This window comes from Colletotrichum costaricense (genome assembly GCF_030867565.1).
Source record: "Colletotrichum costaricense strain IMI 309622 chromosome Unknown Scaffold_1.1, whole genome shotgun sequence".
Taxonomy (NCBI): domain Eukaryota; kingdom Fungi; phylum Ascomycota; class Sordariomycetes; order Glomerellales; family Glomerellaceae; genus Colletotrichum; species Colletotrichum costaricense.
The window spans coordinates 1,676,376-1,702,135 of NW_026848230.1; the positions used below are offsets into that span (position 1 = coordinate 1,676,376).

The following is a 25,760-nucleotide window of genomic DNA, read 5'->3' on the forward strand; positions in this document are numbered from 1 at the left end:
ATAGCATTGCAGAAGCTCGCCTGAAGCTCCAACTCCCACAAGCACCCGTATACAATCCCGACTATGAACTCTCCCGCATTCAAGCACTACGGCGGACCCGACTACCACCGACGACTTCACGCCGACGAGACCATTTGGACGAGGCTGACGGAGCCGAGCGTCGTCGTGTCCCTCTTTGCCCTCGTCCTCACAGCGCTCGTCTCTGTTTTCGGCGCTTCCCTTCCGACCACCCTACTCTCGCACGCCTCTCGGACCCTCTGGGACGTAATCGTCTGGCTTATCCCCCACGACGCCTTGACCCTTCTGGAAGCCTGGCTGCATCCGCCGCTCGTTCCGCGGCCGATGCTCCAGAACCAAGCCAGAACACATGCGGCCAAGAGTGCGCTTCTGAAAAAGATTCTCGGCATGGACAGACAGGGAGGCATCATGGGGACGGTCTCGCAAGCCGGCATTCGAGGGCTGTCGTCCGTCTCCGGGGCCATGATGAGCCTTAAGGGCTCCAGCAACTACCCGCCAGGCCTGGGGAACCTCGACAACTCGTGCTACCAGAACAGCATCCTCCAAGGGCTCGCCTCACTCAAGCCGTTTCCAAAGTACCTGGCCGACCCTGTCCAGGACCCCGAGATCGACCGCCGCAAAGTCGAGGCCGTCGACACGCTGCGGAACCTGATTGAGGACCTCAACAGCGCTAGCAACTACGGCAAGACGTTATGGACGCCAGGCTCCCTCAAGAACATGAGCACGTGGCAGCAGCAGGATGCGCAGGAATACTTTTCAAAGCTGCTCGACGAGGTGGACAGGGAGATTGCAAAGGTGGCTAAGGCGACCATCAAGTCGTCGGGCTTCGAGTCGGACTGCGCCAGCGACGACACTGCCACGAGCCAGCACAGCGACGACAGCGGCTACCAGAGTCTGTCAACAGCCTCCAAGATTAGCGCGGCTTCCAAGTCTCTGCGGAACCCCCTTGAGGGGCTCATTGCTCAGCGGGTGGCCTGCGTCGAGTGTGGACACTCTGACGGCCTTTCCATGATCCCCTTCAACTGCCTCACGCTCAGTTTGAATGTGGGCGGCAACGACCACGATCTGTACGAGCTTCTAGACGCGTACGCCCATATTGAGTCGATCGAGGGCGTCGAGTGTGGAAAGTGCACGCTTCTGAAAGCCAAGAGGCTGCTGACCCTCCTCGTCGAGAGAGCAGAAGCGTCGTACACTGACGAGCAGAAGCTCAAGGAGCCAAAGTCGCGGCTGTCGGCTGTGGAGGAGGCGCTGGAAGAGGACGATTTCGAGGACAAGACGCTCACGGAAAAGTGCAAGTTCCCTTCAAATTTCAAGGTCTCATCAACAAAGACGAAGCAGGCCGTCATTGCGCGGCCACCGCAGAGTCTCGCCGTCCACATGAACAGGTCCGTGTTTGACGAGAACACTGGCATGATGTACAAGAACTCGTCGGGGATCCGGTTCCCTCTGACGTTGGACTTGGGTCCGTGGTGTTTGGGTAGTGCCAGCAAGACGGGTTCCGCTGATGGCTTGGAGGAAGAGGAGCAGTGGCTGTTGGATCCGCGGTCCTCAATGATTGCGGGCGACAAGCGCAAGTCGTTCATTACTGGGCCGATATACGAGCTGCGGGCCGTCGTCACGCACTATGGTCGTCACGAAAATGGGCACTACGTCTGCTACCGCAAGTTCCCCCGACACTCGCCGCCGAGTGATGGCGAGGAGGTTGTCTCGCCCAAGTCGGAGACTATGGAGGACGATGCGGAGATGGACTGGTGGCGTCTCAGCGACGACACTCTCCGCAAGGTTGACGAAGAGGAGCTGCTGGCGCAAGGTAACGTCTTTATGCTATTCTACGATTGTGTCGACCCAAACATTATCCCCTCGTCCGAGATTCCAGCTGTAGAGACTGTTCAGGTTGCAGACGCCATGGACGCAGCGGACGAGGAGACGCCAAAGGTCGAGAAGCCCGCCTTTACCTGCACGGTGAAGGAGGTATCGGCAGACGAAGATGATGACGAGTTGCCGGTGGCCGGCACTATGGTGGCGGTCGCCGAGGGAGATGTCTCGCAGGCGCGGTCTGTGCCGCTGCCAGGGGATGGAGACGACGGGTTGGGAGAGAATCAGACTGAGCGAGGACCGCAGATGATTGCCGTCTGAGTGCTGGGTTCTGTATAATGAAGAGGAGAACATGGTTGCTTTGGTCGTTTTATAGCATAGCGATAGGCGTTGGGATTCCGCGGTAATAGCATGCGCTCGCGGCGCGGATACTGAGCTGGGGGATGCTCTGGCTACTAGGGTCACGGGATCGGGTAATGGCATAGTTAATTCACTGCATATCTGGACGTGAGGGACGCGTCATGATGCTGAAGCATGTGTGATGAACGTAGGCGTCTTTTAAGCAGAGGGAACCTTTCGCAAACCACCCTCCTCCATCTCCTCGGGCCAAAAGTCGTTCTCCGCCAGGAGAACCTCTCTCCACATGTGCCGAGCCTGATCGATCTCGTCCCTGACGGCCTCCTCGCCGTGCAGTCGGACCGCTTCGTCGACGCCGTCGTCGATGATGGCGGCGAGCTCGTCTACGAAGGCCCTGAAGGCGGGGCTGCTCCAGTTGGGGATAAATTCTGTTCGCAGGGCGCCGCCGTCCGAGTCCGAGGCCGTGTCTCCTCCAGAGGTGCCAGAGGCAGATGTAGCAGAGACAGACGAAGGAAGCATGTCCCTCGCGCCGGACCAGGCTTCGAGGTAGCACTTCTCCGTCGCCCAGAAGAGGACGGCGGGGGCGAGCCAGGGGAGAAGGACACCGTGAGGAGGTGCGGTGGCGATGGATGTGAAGAGGCGTTCGAAGGCGAGGAGGCCTGCGTTCTTGTCTTCGTCCTTTACCCGCCGGTGGGCACTGCTGCCTCTCTCGGAAGTGGGCTCGGCGGGCAAGTTGACGTCGATACCGAAGCGGGCGGCGACGTCGATGAAGAATCTCTCCTCGCGGCGGACGTTGACGAGCGCGTCGATGAGCCAGTTGAGGAGTCGTTCTGTCACGGTTGCCGTCGCTCTGTCTGCCGCTTTGTCCGTCACTGTGGGAGAGCCAGTATCGTGACCAGAGACATCGTGACGGGAAGAAGAGTCGACGACGTCAGGGAGGTCCAGCAGCGCGAGGAACCGGCCTGCGCCCTTGATGTACGCGTGGATGTAGAGCCTGTCGTTTGCGAGCCAGCGGCCGAGGGTTGGTTTGGGCACTTTGCCGCGCGCGGTGGCGGCGAGGAAGGTTGCTGTTGTGGAGGTCTGGAAGAGGGTTTTGTGGCTGGTTAGGAGGGTGGATGTGAAGTTCATTTTGAGGGACTGGTCTTGAGACCTAAGGTGTAAAGCTTGGTTGGGTCGCTTCTGTCTCTGGATGTCGTTAAGGAAAGGTGCTTCTTTCAAAGCGCGAATTCAATGACACGCGATCTGCGAGAGATGGGCGGTCGTCGGGTTGGATCTCCATAGTTTAGTAAGCTTGGCTGCAGGTTGCGAACCTTGTGATAGGTCAATGGATCGCGATGATGCTTCTAGTCGGTAGACGCTACTTTGTCATGCGGGTTCAGAGACAGGAGGCACGTCGTTCAGATCATGTATTCTAAAGCTGTGCCTGTGATGCATGCTGCTCATGATATACAATATTACAACACCGGGCGGCCTAGACCCAAAGACCACCCAAAACCCGCGCGTTCAAAAAACCAAACATCAACCCCGCCACGAATCCATGATTTTCTGATCCCAGTGTTCTCTTTGTACACGACGCGCTATCCCAAAACTCCAGGCTTTGATGATGGAAAAAAGGAGAAAAGAAGCGTCAACGCATCTAGGCGCTGACGGCGCCGACCTTGGCAAACCAGTCCGCCGGCGCCGCAGCACCCTTGTAGGCGAAGCCCATGACGACCATGAGGGTGATGAGGGTGAGCAGGCCGAAGAAGATGGCGCGGCGGAGGAGGGGCGAGAGGCGGCCCTCGTCGAGGGCGTGGGAGTTCCAGACGCCGCGGGACCAGGTGATGGCGCCGGCGCTCGAGGCCTTGAGCTGGTCCCAGCCGGTGGAGTAGATGACGAGGCCGAAGAGGGCGACGGCGTAGCCGATGAACTGGAGGGCCGTGATGCTGGTGTGCCAGATGAGGACGGAGACGACGATGAGGAGGATGTTCTTGAGGATGCCGGTGAGGGTCATGACGAGGCCCGACGTCTTGCCGATCTGGTTTCTGTCAGTAGGGGTCGGTAGAGTACAGAGACGGCACTTACGAGGAAGACGCTGGAGATGTTGAGGGCAAAGGCGACGCTGGCGTTGAGGAGCAGCATGGTGAAGCCGACCTTGTTAAAGTCCTCGACGTTGAACTTGCTAAACTCGCTGAAGTAGGCGACGAAGAAGTTCATGACGGCGCAGACGGGGGCGTAGTAGTAGAGGCTGACGAGGGGGTCCATCTTCTGGGCGTTCTCGTCGCCCTTGAGCAGGACCTGGATCATGACGAGGCGGATGGCCTCGAAGATGATGCCGCCCATCTGGAAGATGAAGCCGATCCAGGAGAACTCTATCTCGCCAAAGGAGGCGAGGCCGACGCCGCCGACGATGAGGAGGATGTTGTAGAAGGTCTTCATGGAGGGGTCGGCGACGCCCCAGATCCAGCTGGTGAAGAGGACGGCGACGGGGGCGGCGGCCTTGAGCATCTGGATGAAGGAGACGGAGAGGTAGAGGTAGACGAGGTTGGAGCAGACGAGGGAGCCCGAGTAGAGGACGCCGATGGGCATGATGGCGCGCAGGTAGACGCGGCCCGTCATCTTGACCTTGTGGCGGCCATCGAGGAGGGAGGTGAAGCGCGCCAGCACCTGGGTTGCCAGGGTGGAGAAGACGAGGTGCCAGAAGGTGAGGATCACGGCTGGGGCATGTTAGTGGGGAGCAGTGAGGGTTTGGGCTGGTGAGACGTACGGTATTCTGTGGGTGGTTAGTGACGGTCAACATAATGGGGTAGAAGGTGCTTACTGAAGCCGGCCGTGTCAAGCAGCCACTTGTTGAAGAGGATGGTCAAGTTGGAGAAGAAGATCCAGCTCCTGTGGGAGTGTTAGTGAGGCCCGGCGAGGCTGAGGATGGGGATACGCACGCGATGAAGAAGGCTGGGTGAAGAGCCTTGGAGCCCACGGCCTTCTCGGTGGTTGGCAGCTCGCTCATGGTTGCGCGGTGATGGTGTTGTGACAGGGGTGACGAGCAACAAAGTCAAGAAGCCAAGCGACGGATGATCGGAGGGTACGGCGACGGAGACGGCGGCGGACGACGGGACTGGAGTCGGTGGTGGGCCGGGTTCGTCGGGGGGAAGGAAAGGATGGGGATTATTGCAAGTTGCGTCAGACGGAAGGCATGAGAGATGCAGTGCAGCGACGCGACAGAACAGCGACAAGGAAAGACGGGAGAAGAAAAGATGGAGGAGAGGAGGATGCAAAATGCGAACCACCATGCAGGTCAACAAGGTGACAAAAAGGCGAGAGCGAGAGTGGCACGGAGAGAAACGAAGGAAGAGAAGTGAAGACTGCAAGGTGTGTGGCGGCAGGCGGATGTTTGAAGCGCTGCGCCGTTTGCTGGACTGGTGCCTGGTACTCCGTACCTCGAGGTCCTTTGGTGTCAATGAGCCCCCTTCCGCAGCGGGTTTTCTCGTATTTTCTGCTGGCTGCAATGTACCTGGCGATGGTACGAAATAGGACGGCACCTTATTGGACTGGGCTGACCACTGGTCGTAGCTGGGCCTGAAGAAGGCTGGCGGAGAAGGGGGGGGCTTTGGGGAGGAGGCGCTAAAGTCGGGCGGCCGGCACGTGGAGGGAGCGACCCCTGTCTTTTGTCTTTAGTTGGTTGCCGGTTGACTGGTTGGATGGGGTGTTGGAGTTGCGAGAGTTGACGTTGGTTGCAGTCTGGGAGTTTGGAGATGTTGGGTGCGGTCTGGTTTCTGGCAGTCGCAGAGGAGATGAAGCTGTAGATGCCACAGTTACGGCCGGTTCACTGACGAGTTGCTAACGAGTTGCTAATTGTCCAGAGAGATGTTGTGTCCGGATTGTACTTCGCATAGGTAGACCGCAGAGACGACTCAAAAGAGCAACGTGTCGCGCAATGGAATTTGCAAATGAACCTTGTGGCAGGCAATTTGCCTCGAGGCTTTCAGGGGACCAAGGGAGAGTGGAGGGTGTTCGGATGAGGAAAGGAGAGTTGGACAGCGGGAGTTGTGGTGATGATCAGAAGGGGGAAGAAGTCAAGGAGCGAAAGCTTGAGATGAGTGCCGGCGGACTTGGGACTTGGGCAAGGCGAGACAAAGGCACAATGCAAGACACAACGGCGAGCCTAGGGGGGTCGTGTAACGCGAGGGAAGGGGAAACACCTCTAGTCTCTGTTATGTGGTCTTTACTCTGTCCGGTGCGTTCCTATGTAGGCAATGATCAAGGGGAAAGTTTGTTGGCTCGGCCCCGCGATGCAGCGGATTGACGAGTTGGTGCTGGGGCGCTGCCTGTGCCGTTGGCCGTCTATTGCTGCTCGCAGCCTGTCATGTTTTAATTAAGCTCAGAGGCCAGGGGAAGCATAAAACTTGGCTCCATCTCCTGCATTGGCGCCATGCCATGGTGCATCCAGAGGTACATGACACAAGTACATGCACCTTAGGTCAGCATCTTAGATAAGCATCTTTGATAAGCAACACCAGCAACACCAAGCGAGGTTGCACAAAACGGCACACAATGTCTTGTCCACTTTCTGCATAACCGATTCGTGTAACCAAGGGATCGCTGGAAAAGCCAAAGGCGCCCGCCAACTTCTCTAGTGGCCTCATCTCCCCCACGCTCCCTTGCATCACCCACGGCTTCTCGCCCATCAACACCATCATCAACCACGATGTGATGCTTCATCGCTCCGTATCCGCATTCCAACACCAACGGAATGCGGGAGAGAGCTCAACTCCCTTGGCTGCCACCACAATTCGACCCGGTTCTCGGATCCAAGACAGAACACCCAACGCGTGCTGTGTAACTCCAGGGAAACCAAAGGGAAACCCAATGCCGACGACGCTTTCGATTTCTTTGCACTATGGTGCTCCGTTCAGCCCATCTTCTCTTTGTCAGACCGGCCTTGGTCGCAATATCCTTCTGGGCATGTGGGCTGTCGTCGCGTGGTACTTGTCCACCGTGCTGGAGACCATTCACGAGTAGATGGGCGATTAGTGAGGCCCATCATCAGACTAGCGGAACGTCAATCAAGACATCTCGGGCCACCGCCGAAATGTGTTCAGAACACAACACCAAATCATCACAAAGCGCACCCGCCATCCTGCAAGCCCAGTCTACCACCCTGGCCTGCGACTCGCCGCCTCTCTTTCTTTCGCTCTCCAGCTGCAAGCCCACATCTGCTCACGGCGAGCTTCCCAAAGACCTGAAGACCTCGGACAGGGGTACTTCGCTCCCCGAGGATCCCATACCGTCCCGCTTGCAACCACAGGGCTTGGTCCATGGACCACAGGCAATGGTCCACAAACCATACCCAGACGACTGGAAGGCTAGGCGTGCTAGGGCAGATCAAGGGATCTTTGACAAGTGTCGACTGTCGTTATCTTTGCGCCAAGCTGGCATGGCCGCCCCCTGCATCGGCTTTGGATGAGGACATTCGCACTGCAGCGGCGCGTCCTCCCTGCCGGAAGTATGCGTGCGAATAGCATCTGCGTGCCAGTGCCGCCCAAGATGCTCATCCCAACACCCATCCAGGGTCTGATGCACGTCAACCTCCCTTTAGCCGTCCGCTCATCCCGTCTACATATGGATACTGTCGTGATAGTCTCGTGCCATCGCGGGTCTACACGTTCCTGCGGCTGTCTGTTGGGCTGCCTGTTGGCCCATCTTGGCGTCAATCGCGGCATCGCCTTGTCCGCCACAGGCACTGCGTTCGGTGATTGCATTCCCGCTATCACGTTCTCGAATGGCATGGCCCCTAGGGCCCAAAGGGTTCCAACACAGCAAATAACGCCCACCCCTGTCCAGACTATCAAAGGGCGGACCTCAGCTCGGCGGGCTTAGAAATGTACAAGCATGACGGACGACGCCTTTTAGCGGAGGCGAGACACTTATAGGATTGTCCTCTGAAATGTTCGAGACCGACGACTCAGACTGAACTTTGAGAGAGCTCAGGCCAACCGCCAGCCGACTTTGTGTCCCTCGCAGAGTTCAACAAGTTCAGCTTGTACCCCTCACCTCGCCCATTTTCTATTTCATTGCTCGCAAGATTTGGCCGATAGTTTGCCGTTCCCCATCTTCTCTTCTCTGTGGTCTTGCTCATCCTGCAGCTCAAGGTTTGAGCGGTTTCTCTCGGGGCATCCTTTCCTTCATCTTCTTCCGGTCACTTGTGCTTATACCCAGCAAAATGATGAACAAACCAACATCAAGTCACCAGATCAAGTATCTGGCCGTGGTTGCGTCCCTCGTTTTCATCTGGCTCGTCTGGCGTCTCGATCTTCACTCAGAGGTGGCCGAGCATGCCCGCAAGATCACACATCCCAACAGCACGCCCTACGATGGCCTCGCCAAAGCAGGCAACAGCGAGGTCCTCCCTTCCGCAAAGGCCGTCGAGTACTGTGACCACTTCCGCCTGAAGCCGGCCAACACGGAGCTGGTCCGCAAGCGCAAGGTGTACGACCTGCTCCTCATCAACACCGAAGTCGAGATGCTCGAGGTTCGCCTCGGCCAGATGGCTCCCTACGTCGACTACTTTGTCATTCTCGAGTCGGCCCTGACCTTCACCGACAACCAGAAGCCGCTGTACATCAAGGAGAACTGGGACCTCTTCAAGCCGTGGCACCACAAGATGATTCTCCGCGAGATGGACCTCGAGGCCCTTAAGGAGAGCAGCACCTGGGACCGCGAGGCCAAGAGCCGTAACGCCATGTATGAGCAGGTCATCCCCACGCTCGAGGGCGAGCAGCAGGCTTCCATTGACGATATTCTCATCGTCTCCGACGTGGACGAGATCCCCAAGCCAGAGGTCCTCCGCGCCCTGCGCAACTGCGAGATCCCGCCCCGCGTCTCCATCCACTCCAAGATTTATTACTACTCCTACCAGTGGCTCTCCCGCAACGACTGGAACCACCCCCAGGCCACCGTCTACCGCGGCGTCGACACCGTCCTCCCTCACGACCTCCGCCACAACGCAAATGACCACCACTTCAACCAGGGCGGCTGGCACTGCAGCTACTGCTTCAGCACCGTCGAGGAGATGGCCCAGAAGATCAACTCCTTCTCCCACGCCGAGCTCAACAAGCCCGAGTTCAAGGACCCCGACTGGATCGTTTCCGTGGCCCGCCGCGGTCACGACATGTAAGTGGTGTCTCTGACTTTTGACGACTCTGACTAACACTACACAGCTTCGGCCGAGGCGAGTCCAACTTTGACCGCATCGAGGAGAACCACGACGTGCCAGACTACGTCAAGAAGAACTCGGACAAGTTCAAGTACCTGCTGGACCGCGATCCGCTCAATGCCAACTTTAGGGACTACACCCCCAAGGCCACCTCAACGCCCGCGGCTTAGACGCTGTGTGGGTGGGCAGGACTCGGACTACAGGCGTTTGGGGCGTTGGATACCTGTGTTCCCGCGGGAGGGACCTACAGAGACATTATTTTTTTCTTTCCGTCTTTTCTTCTTTTGTACTATTAATTTCGCGGCACTCCAATCTATTCGGCCGCCCATCTTCATCAAACTATGAAGCTGTCAAACACCTGCCTTAAGGATGTAGTATGCGTGGCGCCATCTTCGGGTTAGCCCCTCTAGGCGGCATGCCAAGGGCCCCAAGTGAGAACAGTGAAGCTGCGCGCGCACAGCGGACTTGCATAGCAAAATTACGTGTCCGCCGGCAACTTTGCGTGAAGAAACCGGAGCACTCCGTAGAACAAAGTTCAGACGGGGACGTTTGCGACTTGCACGAAGCCTGCACGAAGCCAGATTAAAGTTTCCCCAGACGGAACCGCCGGGACCTTTTTTCTGAGACGTGGTTTTGGGGCTGGTTGGCTGGCTTGTCAAATGGTTGCCCAAACACTATACCGTACAGATCTGTGGCAATCTGAACTGAGCCGCCCACCGGCACACACTATTAGCCGTCAAACGGGGGCCAACGGTGTAATGACAGCAAGGCTTGACCCTGGACGTTGTTCATTGTGATGCGTGGCTGCGTGAGTCTATTCAGGGAAGAGGGTTGCTTGCTATAGTGCGTTTGGGAAAACCTTATTGTGATGTGTGCGAGGGTTTTCGGTGCCAGGCTGGGATCGGGAATGATTACTACGCCGGACGGATTTGGAAGCCGGGTTCGCCTTATCAGGGTTTTGCTATTCTCTATCTTGGGGTGTAGAGTAGCAGCGTGGCATAGAAGGAGGCCATAATAAGCTGGAGAGAGCTATAAACCTACGATATTCGAAACTGCCGCGGATGAAGGCGTTTGGCACGTCTGGGAACGGGTACCCCATCACCCCGTGTAGGTTTCCCGACGGGGTGTATGGGAAACGGGGGGCCAATTTGCGGTGAGAAAGTTTGAAGCGCTACGCCTCACAGCGGCATGGAAAGAGTGTGTAATCGTAGACAACGGGGCTTTCGCGAAAGCGAAAAAGTTCTGCCCGAATCTTCGCTGCGGGCAGGTGAGCAGATTTGACAGACTGTGCGTAAGAATCGTTGAGTCATGCTAGCTGGCTCGCCGTCGTCCGAACGCCTCGGTTTTTCTGTTCAACTGGAATCTGGCAATTTTTGGGAATTTGAAAAGATTTCAAAGGGGATGGTTGAGCTCGCGGCTGTCCGAGAAACTGTAGCCTGGAAGGGGAGGGAAAAAGACGGCATTCGTGGCCCATCATCTCTGCCTTCGAACCCAGGTCCTGTGGAAGCGTTGGCGTTGGCGGCGCAAGCATAGGCAGGATGGTGCAGGGTTCCAGGTCCCTCGGATGCACCGCCCGTCGCGTTTCCATTCCCCATGAGTCCATGACAGCTACACGCCGCGTGGGCGGTTTGGAAATTGGGATCCCTGTTGTTCTGGGTTTCCGGTCGCTTGTCCGGACCGAAGCCGCTTTTGTGGGGTTCCGTTCGGCGCCGTGTTTCCACGGAGAGTTGTGGATAGGCGGCGGTCGCATCAGATACAGAAGGCTGCCGCATGTCCACCACAGCTGACGACATCCTTCCACAGGAAAGGCGAGCTTCACTTTGGGGCGCACTTCTCGCGAGCTGTCACTGCGATTGATGCTACTGATGCTATCGACGCTTTCGCCCCAACCGTATGCCATAGTGAGCCATGTGATGATATTCCATAACTCCTATCCACGTGAGACGACCCGATGCCGTACCCTCCCTATTTTTCACAGTCCCATCCCATTACCCTCCTTGGCGAAACGAACCATCCCCGCCGGGCGCAGAGGCAACTAGCGACTCCTACTCCTTCGGCGGCTCCGGCTCCGGTCTCGATCCCGTCTGTCCCTCCGCGACGAGACGCTGCGGTCTCTCCGGCTGCGGCGGTCACGGTCGCGATCACGATCACGGTCCCTATCCCTATCCCGATCCCGATCCCTCGACCTGGCCCTCTCCCGGTCCCGTCGATCTCTAGAGCGATCCCTCGACCGATCCCTATCGCGGTCTCTGTCTCTCCGGTCTCGATCCCTGTCCCTATCACGATCGCGATCCCTGTCCCTGACGCGGTCTCTGTCCTTGTCCCGCTCGCGATCTTTGCTGCGCGAGCGACTCCGACGCCGCTCGTCATCCCGTGCCAGGTCGTGAGGCCGCTCTCGGTCTCGGCCGGGGGGCACGTACCGATCGATCTCATCCAGGTCGCGCCTGCGTTTCGCCTCAGGTGAGCGATCCCCCGTGCTTCTCTTATCGTCGATCCCGGGAACCGGCATGCCCTTCTCTCGGGCCTCGCGCTGCGCCGCAAGATACGCCTTGGCTTCCTTTTCGCGCTTGCGGACCTCGACCATCTTGGTGGCCTCCTTTTCGTCCTTGTCGCGTTCCAGCCGGGGAGTAGATCGCACCACGGGAGAAAGGTGTCTCGAGCGAGACCGACTCTTGCGATCGCGCTCAGAAGGTTTTCGGTCAGAAGAGCGATCCCGGCGAGGGCGAGAGCGGCTGCGGTCACGTCGGATCGACTCGCGCCGGTCAGGCCGTGGAGACCTGCTTCGGCGGGTCCTAGAGCGGGACCGCGACTTGTCTCGGCGGTCGGCCCTCACACGAGAACGGCTGCGATCCCTGCGATCGTTGCGAGCCCGCGACCGACTTCTCTCGCGGCGGCGTGAGCGACTACGATCTCGTCTGTCGCGAACGCGGTCTCTCCGGTCGCGAGACCTAGACCGACTCCTATCACGGCGGTCGTGGCGTGTGCGAGATCTGCTTCGATCACGGCGCGTCTTGGATCGAGTACGCGAGGGGGTCCTCTCCCGCCTTTCGGGTCGACGAGACCTGCTGCGATCGCGTCGGGTTCTTGACCGCGACCTGTCACGTCTGTCGCGGGATCGATCACGCGGTCGAGGAGACCTAGACCGACGATCACGTCTGTGGCGGTCGTCATCATCTCGCGTGCGTCGTCTATCGTCATCGCCTTCCTTGTCCTTCTCGCGGTCCTTGGCAGTCGCCTGTGACCGACTGCGGCTTCTAGCCTTGACAGCTGGTGCATCGGCTTTAGGTGTCGCAGCGACGCTGGCATCTCGTGCTTCCTTCTTGACTTCTACCGCCTTCTTCGGCTCGGCGGCCTTTTGCGAGTCTCGCGAGGAGGCAACCTTCTTAAAGGGCATGATGGCAGACGCGGGAGCCAGCTTCCTAGGAGGTGGTGCCAGCGCTTCGTCAATCTCCAGTTCGGGTTGCTTTGCCGTGTTGCGCTTGCTCTCTCGGAGGAGGTCCGCAAGGGCTTCCTGTTCGAGTCTCTCGAGCTGCTCCTGGGAAAGCTTCTGCTTGGCTTCCTCGGTCTCTTCGTGCCGCTCCTTGCGCTTGCGATCTCGCTCTTCCCGACGCTCACGGTCGCGCTCGTCGCGGTCCCGATCACGGTCTCTGTCGCGATCTCTATCTCTGCGGCGGCTACGGCTGCGGCTCCGGCTTCGGTCGCGGTCACGCTCTCTTTCCCGGCTCCGCTCCTTGTCTCGTTGGCGGCGGCGCTCTTCTCTTTCGGCCTCGCGTTCTGCTTGAAGCTTCTCTCTGGCAGCCCGTCTGGCGTCTCGTTCGGCTTTGCGTTTCTCCTCGGCCTTTTCTCGTTCCTTTTCGACCTTTTTACGCTCTTCCCGTGCAATCTTGCGTTTCTCTTCTTCGATGGCAGCCTCCTTTTGTCTCAGTTCCTCCCGGACTCTTTCGCGCTCAGCTTGTTTCGCCAACGTCTCTGCGTGGTAGTCTTCGTCTGTCTTGGCTCCCCGCTCTTGCTCTGCCGCAGCTTCGTCTTCGCCAATGTCGGCGCGGCGCAGCTGTCGCATGCGTTCCTCGATGGATGCCCTGTCGATAAGTTGCGTGATGACCTGCTCTGCCTTTTGATACACGCCAGAGCGCTCGAGAGCGCCGTCAATCAGAGCGGCAGCTTTGCCTCGGTCGAGGGTAAGGAGCTGGCCGGGGTTGCGTTCGACTTCCTGTTCGGCCACCTCGAGGATGGCTTTGGTGACTTGGGCCTCGTAATCCTGCGCGGGTCAGTCGTTCGTCACGCAAGTACATGCCAGAAGAGACTCACGCTCGCTGCAAACTTGTCCCAGACCTCCTTGCGAATGGCGTCGTATCCGCCCTTCTTCTTGAAGCTGTGGGCCAGGGATTCGATGGCGGCTCGGGTCGCAGATGGTAGGGGGAGGTCGGACGCCTTGAACTTCTTGGAGGCAGGAGGGGAATCGGTCGAAGTCGCCGCCGCCGGATCGATGGATGAGGCAGCAGCCATGGCGGCTGGGAGTGCAGAAGCCATCTCACAGTTGCGCCTGGCGTTTGTCGCAATCGGTTCGTCGCATGCGTTTGTCGAGCCGGTGCAATCAAGCGCTCGGCGAGGGACAATCAATTGGGTATCGTCGCCAGTGCCCAATTGCCATCGAACGGGCGAAGCTGGGCCGAAAAAAAATGGTGGTGATGATCAAGAAAGATTCGTGGATCCTGATCCGTGGGACGCGTTTAGAAAGTCGATTTCTCAGAGCAGGTGCAGTCGAGGTGCATTGGTTCAGTGGAGGTCACAGGGGACGAAAGTTTAGTGGAACTGTCATCCCTGTCTCGGACAGCTGGTCCTAGCGTTGTGTTCAGCAAGGTCGCCAGATTGACGAGGCTCTGCTTGGATGGGCTGGCGATGAAGTCGACCAGAGAGTTGAATCTCTGATGACTGCGCAAGCGGGATGACTTGAAGTCGGGAAATAAAGCAATGGAATGCTGAGAACGGTGTATCACTGGCGAAGGGGTAGAAACTGGTAGCATTTAGAGAGTCATTCTCGGGCACGATCGTTTGGGTTTCTGGGCTCGAATTGTCGCATCGACAGGCCAAAAGTGCGAGAGACATCGTGTGGCGTTCCATCGACGGTTCCATGATCGAGGATCTCTCCCAGACGATGATAAAATGCTCCATCACGACGAAGCATTCCATAGACAGATGCACCGACATTGGTATTAATGATGCTATCAACCGTCAAGAGCCCAAACGCCATCCCCAGCCGCTCCAAACCATCAAACCCCCTACTCCTTCACCAAGAACTCCTCAATGTCCTTGTCCTCATCATCCTCCTGCAGCTCAGCAAGCCTCTTCTCCTCAGCATCGATCATCTTCTTGAGCACGTCACGCTGCCTCTTGCGCGCCTTCTTTCCCCAGTCGGTCGACGTCGTCGCGCCCGTGGCCTGGCTAGTGCCTTCATCGTCGCTATCCTCGGGGATATCCACCTGCCCGCGCAGCGTATTGGGTTGCACTTTTGCCTTGGGCCCGTCGAACTCGTCCTCGGGCTTGGTCTCGTGCTGCTTCATCTGCGAGCTGCCGGCCAGCTTCATGAGGTAAGGGCGGAGCAGGCAGTAGGCGCCGACGATGATGACGAGGCGGATCCACTTCTCTGCGGACATGCCCTCGAGGGTGCCGCGCAGGTTGGTGCTGAAGCGCGTCCAGATTGTGTTCAGGAGGTTGATGACGGCGGACATTTTGGCGGTGGTGGGGTGGTTTCCGTGGGTCTGTCTTTTGATAAGAGGTTGGGGAGTGCGCAGGTGCGCTCGTTTGGATGATCGAACGTAGAGTGGTTGATTGAGAACGCAGGATAGTTGGTCTCTGATGAATTTCTCGAAGCGACGACGACGGAAAGAATCAGAGACGAGGATGGTCGCGGCCGAGAGAAAATATCGCGACGTTGAACGGCCCGCGCGGTCAAAATTGCGCAGACCCCACCTGAAAGAGCCCGCTAACTTTGGCCAATTGAGGGCACGGTAATGGAGAGACGGTGGAGGCTCAGCGGTCGGTCCAGGGTCCTACAGGGGCTCGTCCAGTGATGTCAGAGCGCGTTCCGTTGGTGATCCTCAACGTTCGCAGACAGGCAATGCTTCTGAGCACTCTGTCAGCGCCAGTCCACCGGTGACTAAGAGGCTTTTCTTTGCAGTAAGGTACCTTAGCTGCCAGCCTATGGGCCTCGATTATGACTCTTCCACGGCGTGAGGCCGTTAATGGTAGCCTTCCCATGTCCCTGATGCTATCGGAGGCCGTTGCTATGCTTCTAGCCTAGAAAGCTTAGTCATCGGCCTCACGAAAGGGGCGCGACATCATGTGATCCTCTCGATCCCCGACGACATGTCCAGGTCCCCAGAGCAGTATATCGCCATCGTCGACAGATAGTCAGACCGAGTGCCTCGCAAGAAAACTTGACTGAGCTGGCGTGTCGACCTGCCGTGACTCTCATACCTGGCCAAGTGATTCTTGATTCTCCTCAGCCTCCCTTATACCCTCAAGAACCCCGCGACGCGCCCGTCGCGTAAAGTGGGAAAGACACCAAGACAGTCAAGATGGCGGACTTGTCCAACGAAGACGAGCGCGAGGTACCCATCCCACCGTCAATCCCCAAACGAAACATCACTGACAAAACATTTCCAGCGTCTCAAGGCCGCCCTCTGGTTCGCAGTCGGCAAGATTGTCGACGAGGAATCAATTAAGCAGAACTGCAACGCCACGCCGCAGTACATTGGCGCGCTGACCGAAATGGTCTGGGCACAGATTGGTGAGCGTTAGCCATGTTGTGTCTACTCTGTCTCCCGTGCTAACAGCCCATTAGAGTCCGTCGCCACCGACCTAGAGAGCTTCAGTCGGCACGCGCGGAGATCGACGGTCCACACGGAGGACGTCGTCCTGCTGGCCCGCAAGAACCCGGACTTGCTCGACATTGTCCGCGGCTTCGTCGAAGAGCAAAAGGCGGAGAAGCTCAGGAAGGGGAAAGGCAAGCAGAAGAGATGATCTAGTTGTGGACGGAGTAAACCATCGATGCCCTGTTGATACCCAAATTTAACGAACGTTACGAACACTCCAGTTGAAAGACTCCTGTGCTTGAGGTATCTTCTTTTGCAAACGCCAGACGCCAAACCATGCCAATGACCTAACACAGAACGCCAACCCACACATTCAAATCTGCCCCTGACGCCTCCGCTCCTCCGCGGCCTCGGCCTCCTCAATCTCGTTCCACAGCTTCCACTCCTCCTCCGTAATATGGAACCACTGGGCAAGGCCCGTGATGAGAGCCCACAGCTCACCCGCAATCACCAGGTGCAAGAACTCCAGCCCGAGGAAGTTGGTCACGCCCCTCAGCGTCATGCCGCTAAAGATATTGGTGTCGTGGATGTCGAACGTGGGTAGGCCCATCCTCTCGCGGTAGGACCTCGCCACCAAGCGAAGAGCGACGGCTTCGTATGGCGAGACCAGGACGTAGCCCGAGATCACGGTGAAGATGTCTGACGCCAGACACGCCGGCAGCCTGGTCAGCATGGTGTCCATGTACTGGATCGCGGCGCCGTATCCGGAACCTTCGGGACCCGTGCTTGGCCGCAACTCGGCGGACCAGAGCCCGGGAGGCGCATCGGTCGAGTCCGTCGCTTCCACGTCGAAACTGATGAGCGTCGCACTGATGCCTCCGTCCTCTTCGTCGTCGCTGCCGTAGTCTTCTCCCCTGGCTGAGAAGGCGCTTGGTCGGCGCACTGCCTGGACGGGTGGTGTGTCGCTAGGTTCCGCTTCCGGGGGAATGTCCTCGAGGATATCTTCACTCCTCAGCTCAGAGAGAGGTTCGGGCTGTGGACGATCCACGTCGGGCACTGGCTCCGGGGTCTCCGGGATTGTCACCGGCGGTAGTGGAGGCGGCGGCGGTGGAGGCTTGCGGTGGTGCACGGTATTCGGCAGTCGTCCGTAGAACTCTTGCCACAGGTGGCCAGTCACTTCCGTCCAGATCTGGCCCCATATGACATACGAAACAAAGGGGATCGAGTTCACACACCACGCGCCGGCATACTGCACCAGCGACGATGGGCTAAAGTCCTGTGGCGGCGCCGGCGCTGCGATGGGCGACGAGGGCGAGCCCGGGATGAAGAAGCTCAGCGAGGGGAACCATCTCGCAGACGGGATGATGTCAAGCCTCTGGAGGAAGACATACAGCTGAAGGTGCACCCGGATGTACGACAGCGCCGTGTTGACAAACTTGTTCTTTCGCGGGTACGGGTAGAACCAGTAGGTGGCCATCTTGAAGACGTGGCCGCCGAGGAACGTCGGCAGACCCGTGATGAGGGCGGACGATATTGACCGCTGGCTCCGCTCGTGCTGGAAGAGCTCAAAGAAGGAAATGTCGGCGTACCGTCTGTACAGGAGAATGCGCAGTCGCATGCCGTTGATACCCCAGACGCCGGCAATCTCCAGCGCACGCCCGAACCGCAGCAGCCGTGTGCCCACCGCATCCTCGTAGTTGAAGTATCGTCGCACGGAATCGACTTCGGCGGTGGAGGGCGTGTTGTCCGGCTCGGCGACGCCAATGACCTGCATCACCTCGTTGTGGGAGCGCACCATGTCGCGGTTCATCCGTTTTGTCTCGGGGTTGACCGGTCGTCCGCGGTTGTCGTATTGCTGAGTCGGTGCATGCGGGTCGTCTTCGCCTTCGCCATCGACCACATCGTCAAATGGCGAGCGGCCCTGGGGGCGTTAGTGAGGCTTGGGGTGGGTTGGGGACAATCGTACCAAGGCCTGCGCGGTCAATGGACCGAGTCTCGTCATGTTGAGTGGTGGGTGAAAGGCCCATGGGCGGTGGAGAATGGGCCGAACGAGTGCTCAGGATCTTCTAGGTAGATTGGAATTAATTCACAGGTCGAAGATGCAAGTCTGCGATCGCAGGTGATCCTACCTAAGCTCTAGGCTTGAAGTGGTCTTGGAGACAGGAGCTCCTGCACGAAAGCGGGCCCGATAAGATAGCGCTATCGATAAGCATCATCCCGCCAGACGAAAAAAAAAATCTGGGACAAACCGCTGCTTGCCGCATGTCGCGACCGATTGCACCGCTTCGATAGACCGACAAGATGGCGAGCAAACAGCCCCTCAAGACGACGTTCGAGCCCGAACGGGTCATACGGCCCATCTTCACCGGCGGCTCCGTCGCATTGGACAATGGTGCTAAGATTCTCGCAACACCCCTCGGCGAGGACGCCATCCTCACCAACCCCTCCAACGGGAAACATCTGGCAAAGATCGAAGGAGTATGCGCCCCGGGACGTCTGTAGAGATGCACGGCTAACCTTAGTGTCAGGATGGCGAAACGATCTCGACGCTGACCCGTATGTATACTTTGTACCCGACGGAACCCACCATCTAACAGCTACAGTGACCCCCTCCGGCTCGCACCTCATCATCTGCTCCCGATCGCTCGCGATGAAGATCTACGCCCTCAAGACCACCGAAGACGGAACGATAGAGGCGAAGCTGACGCGCTCACTGAAACCCCACGGAACCCCGGTCGTCGTCCTCGCCGTCGACCGAACGAGCACTCTCCTCGCGACCGGAGGCACCGACGGAGCGATCAAGGTCTGGGACATTGCCGGCGGATACGTCACGCACACCTTCCGCGGACCGAGCGTGCTTGTCTCGGCTCTGCACTTTTTTGAAGTAGCGGCGCGTTCGAATGAGGACGCAAGCAAGAAGGGGAAGAAGGCGACACAGACCGAGGAGGAGACTGCGACAACGACAACGAATTGGCGTCTGGTGTCCGGTAGCCAGGACGGAAAAGTACGGGTGTGGGATCTGCACAAGCGCGCTGCCGTTGCCAGCCTCGACTCGCACGTCTCCAACGTCCAAGGCCTCGACTACTCCCCCGAACAGCAGGCCATCGTCTCGGCCAGCAGAGACAAGACAATCATCTGGTGGGACGCGCGGTCGTGGAAGATTAGAAAGGCTGTGCCGTGCCTGGAACTCGTCGAGGCCGTTGGTTTCGTTGATGGTGGCCGCCTGACGTATTCCGCCGGCGCCAAGGGCTGCCTCCGGATCTGGGACACCGACACGGGCCGGGAGCTCACGAAGGACCAGCCGGAGAAGGCCGAGGCGGAGGGCGTCGTCAGCGCCGTCTCGCATCCCGAGCTCCCATTCATCCTCTGCGTCCAGGTCGACCACACCCTGGCGCTATACAAGGTGCCGGAGAAGGATGCCGTTGAGGGATCGGTCATGGAGCCGTTTAGACGCATCTCCGGAACTCACGACTCCATCATCGATCTCAACTACCTCTTGCCCGACCGCTCCCTGCTTGCGCTGGCCACCAACGCCGAGGACATTCGCATCGTTTCGGTCAAGGACTCCTCAGAAGACGCGACGTACTTTGGCCAGGATATCGCGCTGCTCAAGGGCCACGACGACATCATTGTCTCTTTGGACGTCGACTGGTCAGGATACTGGATCGCCACCGGCGCAAAAGACAACACCGCTCGTCTCTGGCGCGTCGATCCCGCCAACAACTCATACACATGCTACGCGATCTTCACCGGCCACACGGAATCGGTCGGCGCCGTGGCACTCCCGAAGCAACCTCCCCAAGAATCATCAGCACAGTTCAAGGACCCTCTGAGCCACCCCCCGCCATACCTCTTCACCGGCTCCCAGGACCAGACCGTCAAGAAGTGGGAGATTCCCCGTGAACCCCAACAAACCCGCAAGGGCGGATCGCGCGCTGTCTTCACCCGCAAAGCCCACGACAAGGATATCAACGCAATGGATGTTCACCCGGCCAGCCAGCTCTTCGCCTCCTCCTCGCAGGACAAGATGGTAAAGATCTGGTCGGTGGCCGAGGGCGAGGTCCAGGGCATCCTCCGCGGCCACAGGCGCGGCGTGTGGTCCGTCAAGTTCGCCCCTGCCGGATGCCCCGCGATCCAGGGCGATGAGGGCCAGGTCGCCGGCAAGGGCGTCGTCCTCACCGGCAGCGCCGACAAGACGGTCAAGCTCTGGAGCCTCAACGACTACTCGTGCATCCGGACGTTCGAGGGCCACTCCAACAGCGTCCTCAAGGTCGCCTGGCTCAACATGCCCAAGCCCGAAGGCAAGGGCAAGAAGCAGGTCCAGTTCGCCAGCGCCGGCAGCGACGGTCTCGTCAAAGTCTGGGACGCCAACTCGGGCGAGGCCGAGACGACGCTCGACAACCACGAGGACCGCATCTGGGCCCTCGCCGTCCACCCGGTCGACAACACCGTCGTCTCGGGCGACGGCGACGCCCTCGTCACTTTCTGGAAGGACACCACCGCCGAATCCCAGGCCGCCGCCACCGAAGCCGCCCAGAAGCTCATCGAGCAGGAGCAGGAGCTCCAAAACCACATCCACCACGGTTCCTACCGTGAAGCCATCGTCCTCGCCCTCCAGCTCAATCACCCCGGCCGCCTCCTCAGCCTCTTCACGTCAGTCGTAACCTCCACCCCCGAACCCGGCAGCCTCTGCGGCCTCAAAGCCGTCGACCAGGTCCTCGCCACGCTCTCGGACGAGCAGCTCTTCACGCTGCTCCTCCGCCTGCGCGACTGGAACACCAACGCGCGGACGGCCGCCGTCGCGCAGCGCATTCTCTGGACGCTCGTACGCAGCTACCCAGCGTCCAAGTTCTCCAACCTCTCGGTCAAGGGCGCGCGGGGCCAGCGCAGCCTCAAGGAGGTGCTCAACGCGCTTCGCGTGTACACTGAGCGGCACTACAGGCGGACGGACGAGCTCGTGGACGAGAGTTACCTGGTGGAATATACCCTGCGGGAGATGGACAGTCTCGCGCCCCCCGCGATAGAAGATGATGTGGCCATGGAGGATGCCGCGGCGGATGTCATCATGGTATGATGTGGGGTGTAGATGTAGGAGTTTAAAATAGATTGGTTTTCTTGGTTTTAGGCTGTTGACCTGGTGCGATGTGAGAGTGCTTTTGATGTCAGCGTTTGACCGCGGACTTGGGCAGCGCGGGTGTTGCAATCGATAGTCGCTATGGCCCTGATTGAATGTCTATAGGCGTGCTCCTTCGCCATTGTCCGACTCGTCGTCGGAGCCTACATATGCATCTCCCCCATCTCCGCTGGAATCTTCGCTATCGCTCCCCAACTCATCCTCGCTGTTGTCCTCCGCCTCCATCTCTTTCTCCCACCTTGACCATGCTCTGAAGGAGTTGATTGTTTGTTTGTGATCTCGACCAAGAACACATTCTCGACTCTTGGCGCACTTACGCATGAGCTGAATCGCTTCCTCTTTTCGACCTTGGTCCCACCACGTCCAAGCCAAGTTATTCTCTTGCCTTAGAGTGCTGGGGTGTTCATCCCCTGAAACCTTTCTCAGCACTTTCAACGCTCGCTGTTGTAGCTCCTCCGCTTCCACTAGTCTGTTCTGATCAGCATAGAAGCCACCCAACTCTCCCATAATCCATGCTGTGTTTTCATGCTCTTCGCCTTTCTTGGGTTTCCATATCTCAAACGCTTTCAACAATAATTCTTCTGCCTCTTTCTGACGACCTTGCTTCTTGTAGGCTCGTCCTAGGTTTGCAATAGCCCATATCGTATCATCGTGCTCCTCGTCTTCTGTACATCTCTGTATGTCTAGCGCCTTCAGAAGCAACTCCTCTGCTTCTACTAGACGACCTTGTTTCGTGTGGACTTGTCCTAAATACGCCATAAGTCTTACCGTACTATAATGGTCCTCACCCATCAGCGTCCTGCTTCGAGGGAGCGCCTGTGAGAACATTTGCTCTGCCTCTCGTAGACGTCCTTGCGTTGTATACGTAACCCCTAGCATTGTCATGGTCGAAACTGTGACCTCAGAATCCTCTCCTTTTGTTTTCCTACTTCCCTCCAATAGCCGCAGTTGCAACTGTTCTGCCTCCTCATAACGTCTCTGCTGATAGTATACAGCTGATAGATCGCCCAAGATCTCTAAAGCTTCCTCCTCATCACCACCGCCTACTTCACACATCTCGAGAGTCTCCAAATGCAGCTTCTCTGCCTCTTCGCTGCGCTTCTGTCTCAGATACGCATGTGCAAGTTGACGGCGCGTGTATAATGCTTGTCTATGGCTTTCTCCCAGTAACCTCTTTTGGGCTTCCAACATGGGCAGAAGCAACTCGACTGCTTCCTCTGGATGATCTTGACTGATGTTCGCCCACGCCAAAGCGCTCATCGTCTCGAGAGTTTCAGGGTGATCCTGCCCAAATACCGCTTTTTGAAGTTCCAGAGCTCGTGTCAGATACTTCTCTGCATCCGAATATTGCCCTTGGTAGTCAAAATATCCGGCTACATTGTACAGTAGTTCTCCAGTTTGGATTCTCGCCTTGGCGGACTGGGGGTTTGACCGTGACAGGAGTGTCAGGGCATGAGGTAGATATGCAAGACACACCAGTCGATTCTCGAAATTACCAAAGGGGAAAGCTCGAGCCATCATCTTGAGAGCCTCGCTTGAAAAGCTCTGCACCTTCGACACTTGCAACAGACGTTTCCGTGTGACTAAATGCACGAGTCTATGCATGTCGTAAGTGTCATTGCTCGCTTGAGAGATGAAAGAAAATGCTTGGAGAATTCCCAAGGCGTTTGTGACTTCCAACGTCGTCTCAGAGTCGGCCTCAGAGCCGGAATCAGAGCCGGAATCAGAGCCGGCATCGGAACCGGCACCGGCGGTTGCTGAATCAGACCAATGGTCTGAGCCAATGCCGGAGTCCCCCTCAAAAGGGCTATCCACGTCGACGACAGAGTCTGACTTGTTCCGCAGCTGCTCATAGCAGTAGTCTGTGAGAAAGTCTTTGGGAATCGCTTGACGATCAAACATGCTCATGAAGGATAGCAAGTTGCCCGCCAAGGGATACCGCTGCTCGATTTGACGAAAAGAAATCAGCCAGGTGGCCGTCAGCGCATGAGGAGTCTTCGAGTCCCGTCCTATGGACGCGAAGGGCTCACTTAGCTGACGCACCAGACTAGAGTCGCTCTTGTCCAGTATTTGAACATAGTCGTTGATGGACAAGAAGTTTTTGAGAATGAAGGAAGCTGCTTGTGCCAATGCCAATGGCAAGTGCTCAAGCCGAGACGCTAACGTGATTGCCTCCGAGGAAGAAAATTTATGGTTCGGGAGCAAGGACTGTAGCAGCTGAACAGCCTCAGGATCGATCATCTCATCGACCTTGATTGGGGGAGTCCCAGCTGTCATCCTGAGGCCTGTCTGCATATCCCTCGTCGTTATGAGAATGGATCCGTGGAGACACTCAGGGATGAAGTGGCCCAGTCCACCTTCAGATGCAAGTTCCGGCACATCTATGCCAACGCCGTCTTCTCCAGAGTCCGTAAAGAAAGTCTCCTTGTCGTCGGCATTGTCAATAATCAGTAGCCAAGAACCGCTCTTTTCGCTCTCAAGCCACTGTTTCACAAGAAGAAGTGTATCGGCCTTCTTTCCGTCGTAGCCCGGGATGCCACATACTTGAGCGATTGATGTGAAAGCCTGGCGAAAGCGCTGGCGGTTGCTGGCGTGGACCCAGAAGACGGAAACTTCGGGAGAAATCTCATGTAGCCAATAAGCATAGGCCAACGCGATTTGCGTCTTGCTTCTTGGTGTTAGCCTTACTTCAGAATGATGCAAAGTTCGTCTTACCCAACACCGCCGAGCCCATGGAGTGCCACTCTTGAGCGTAGTTTCGCAGTGACCAAACTAGTCTGCGTGTCCCCGAATAGCTGCGCGATACGGTTGAGGATCTCTTCTCGGCCAACGAATTCGGGGTTTTTGACGTATGGTACCAGAACTGTACTCTCTCAGTATGGTTCCGGTGGAGCAGGTATGAGACACGCTTACACTTTGGCGAGAACCCAGTCGTCTCGACTTGCTTAACCTGTTCAATCAGGCCGGCTGCCGGCGCATAACGATCGAGAAGTGCCTTCGCTGCCGCCGCAGCTATTGCCGCAGCATAGTGCTGCCAAGTCTTGTTCTTGTGACTGTCGGCATAGTCGCATACGCCCTTGACGATGATGCAGGGGATTTCGTCCCAAACTCCAGCCCCTTCCATCTCAAAGGCGACTAGGCTGTGCTCCCTCGCAATCTGGTCTCGGTTCTTGCCAGACTTCATGACGGTATCTCCTGATCCAATCGAACCAATAAACACACGAGGCTGGTGCTCCGCAAAAGGGGTTTCTTGCCCGACTCGTTGATTCTTGAGGCGTCTTCGAGACACTCGGTATCCAAAATCACAGCCGAGCTCATCGCATGTCGCTTTCGTTGCCTGCTCACAGGTCTGTGTTTCGCTGCAGCTGCACTGTACGTCTTTCCGATGCCTGTGGGTGTATTCTGGCTCGAAGAGCACGTCTTCATGTGGTGGTCTACGATAGTCGACATCGTAGCTCTCTTCGACTGCCTTGGTTTGGATTTCCGCTAGACCTTTGGATATTTCCTTCTGCAGCCGCTGCTTCTGCCTTTGGGTTTCGAATGCAATGAGCAGAGACCGAATTTCTTTGACCGGCCTACCTAGAGTGTCGTGAATGGTGTCCTTTGGCTCAAACTGGCCTGGAAATAGCCGCCCCAGGTCGTACTGAACGACACTTTTGCTGATGATTACGTCTCCGAGCAGTATCTCCCCATCGCCATTGGCATCAGGCACGCCACCGCATATGCCACATAGGAGAGCTAACCTGAGACCCCCGAAACTCGAACGAAGGCTGGCAGTCGCGCTAGCTGCACTCACTTTTCCCATGCCGGAAAGTAGGACGAGGACGGCATTGTGCTTGCCGATTCGACCCAGCGTGTAGGTGTTTGCGTCACCTGCAGCCTTACCTAAATCATGCTCAAGACCGTCCCACAGCTCGTCAAGGGCCAAATCTACGGCATTGAACTCTAATGGAAGAGCACAAATCACTGCGACAGTGAAGTCTTCACGACGGCGTGGCGGGAGAGTGGCCATGGCGCATTTCTATCGCCGACGACGGAACAACGAACGAACGTTGACTGGATGGAGTATCGCTCATGCGAAGCAATCCCCAGATAGACACCAGCGAGTCTTGACAGGCTGCGGAAAACGGGGACGGAGCCCCTCATTTCTAGATCAGGCTGCGGCTGACATCTGGCCAGGCGCTTCCAAGGATGATGCCATTGGGTGATAACGCAGCGACACTGATAGGCTCATCATGCATGCGCTGCATGCGCTAACATTCTAAAGAGACTCTGATGGCGACTCGGCAGCCCGGTGTGCTCGGGATTGGTGTATTTCATCGCACGTAAGTTTACGTCGTCTGTGGCCGTGTAGTCACAAATGATTCCTGGATGAGGTTGTAGAAGCTCTGGGCGTGGCTTCCAACAGTGGGGGCGTGCACCTAGAGCG

General features: G+C 57.7%; 10 protein-coding genes across 10 annotated transcripts; 4 read left to right on the forward strand and 6 right to left on the reverse strand.

The window, feature by feature from the left end:
* Positions 1 to 63: 63 nt before the first annotated feature.
* On the forward strand, positions 64 to 2,154 carry CCOS01_00605 (ubiquitin carboxyl-terminal hydrolase; the record flags this gene model as incomplete). The annotated part of the gene is made up of 1 exon (XM_060448802.1): positions 64 to 2,154. One exon carries the CDS (start codon positions 64 to 66, stop codon positions 2,152 to 2,154), a length of 2,091 nt encoding a protein of 696 aa, XP_060320240.1.
* Positions 2,155 to 2,391: 237 nt separating this feature from the next.
* Positions 2,392 to 3,318, reverse strand: CCOS01_00606 (uncharacterized protein; the record flags this gene model as incomplete). Its single annotated transcript, XM_060448803.1, has 1 exon — positions 2,392 to 3,318. One exon carries the CDS (start codon positions 3,316 to 3,318, stop codon positions 2,392 to 2,394), a length of 927 nt encoding a protein of 308 aa, XP_060320241.1.
* Positions 3,319 to 3,826: 508 nt separating this feature from the next.
* CCOS01_00607 (triose-phosphate transporter) lies at positions 3,827 to 5,176 on the reverse strand (the record flags this gene model as incomplete). Its single annotated transcript, XM_060448804.1, has 4 exons — positions 3,827 to 4,207; positions 4,255 to 4,886; positions 4,991 to 5,058; positions 5,109 to 5,176. The coding sequence occupies 4 exons, from the start codon at positions 5,174 to 5,176 to the stop codon at positions 3,827 to 3,829; spliced, it is 1,149 nt and encodes a 382-aa protein (XP_060320242.1).
* A 2,082-nt stretch (positions 5,177 to 7,258) lies between these two features.
* CCOS01_00608 (glycosyltransferase family 17) lies at positions 7,259 to 9,552 on the forward strand (the record flags this gene model as incomplete). Its single annotated transcript, XM_060448805.1, has 4 exons — positions 7,259 to 7,571; positions 7,703 to 7,823; positions 8,149 to 9,339; positions 9,387 to 9,552. The coding sequence occupies 4 exons, from the start codon at positions 7,259 to 7,261 to the stop codon at positions 9,550 to 9,552; spliced, it is 1,791 nt and encodes a 596-aa protein (XP_060320243.1).
* Positions 9,553 to 11,417: 1,865 nt separating this feature from the next.
* Positions 11,418 to 13,888, reverse strand: CCOS01_00609 (uncharacterized protein; the record flags this gene model as incomplete). Its single annotated transcript, XM_060448806.1, has 2 exons — positions 11,418 to 13,640; positions 13,691 to 13,888. The coding sequence occupies 2 exons, from the start codon at positions 13,886 to 13,888 to the stop codon at positions 11,418 to 11,420; spliced, it is 2,421 nt and encodes an 806-aa protein (XP_060320244.1).
* A 773-nt stretch (positions 13,889 to 14,661) lies between these two features.
* On the reverse strand, positions 14,662 to 15,111 carry CCOS01_00610 (trafficking PGA2; the record flags this gene model as incomplete). Its single annotated transcript, XM_060448807.1, has 1 exon — positions 14,662 to 15,111. The coding sequence occupies one exon, from the start codon at positions 15,109 to 15,111 to the stop codon at positions 14,662 to 14,664; it is 450 nt and encodes a 149-aa protein (XP_060320245.1).
* An 849-nt stretch (positions 15,112 to 15,960) lies between these two features.
* On the forward strand, positions 15,961 to 16,405 carry CCOS01_00611 (uncharacterized protein; the record flags this gene model as incomplete). Its single annotated transcript, XM_060448808.1, has 3 exons — positions 15,961 to 15,993; positions 16,049 to 16,172; positions 16,227 to 16,405. 3 exons carry the CDS (start codon positions 15,961 to 15,963, stop codon positions 16,403 to 16,405), a joined length of 336 nt encoding a protein of 111 aa, XP_060320246.1.
* Positions 16,406 to 16,570: 165 nt separating this feature from the next.
* Positions 16,571 to 18,199, reverse strand: CCOS01_00612 (uncharacterized protein; the record flags this gene model as incomplete). Its single annotated transcript, XM_060448809.1, has 2 exons — positions 16,571 to 18,118; positions 18,164 to 18,199. 2 exons carry the CDS (start codon positions 18,197 to 18,199, stop codon positions 16,571 to 16,573), a joined length of 1,584 nt encoding a protein of 527 aa, XP_060320247.1.
* Positions 18,200 to 18,498: 299 nt separating this feature from the next.
* CCOS01_00613 (WD repeat domain-containing protein) lies at positions 18,499 to 21,271 on the forward strand (the record flags this gene model as incomplete). Its single annotated transcript, XM_060448810.1, has 3 exons — positions 18,499 to 18,675; positions 18,726 to 18,753; positions 18,801 to 21,271. 3 exons carry the CDS (start codon positions 18,499 to 18,501, stop codon positions 21,269 to 21,271), a joined length of 2,676 nt encoding a protein of 891 aa, XP_060320248.1.
* A 159-nt stretch (positions 21,272 to 21,430) lies between these two features.
* Positions 21,431 to 25,343, reverse strand: CCOS01_00614 (uncharacterized protein; the record flags this gene model as incomplete). The annotated part of the gene is made up of 3 exons (XM_060448811.1): positions 21,431 to 23,999; positions 24,047 to 24,194; positions 24,245 to 25,343. 3 exons carry the CDS (start codon positions 25,341 to 25,343, stop codon positions 21,431 to 21,433), a joined length of 3,816 nt encoding a protein of 1,271 aa, XP_060320249.1.
* Between the last annotated feature and the right edge of the window lie 417 nt (positions 25,344 to 25,760).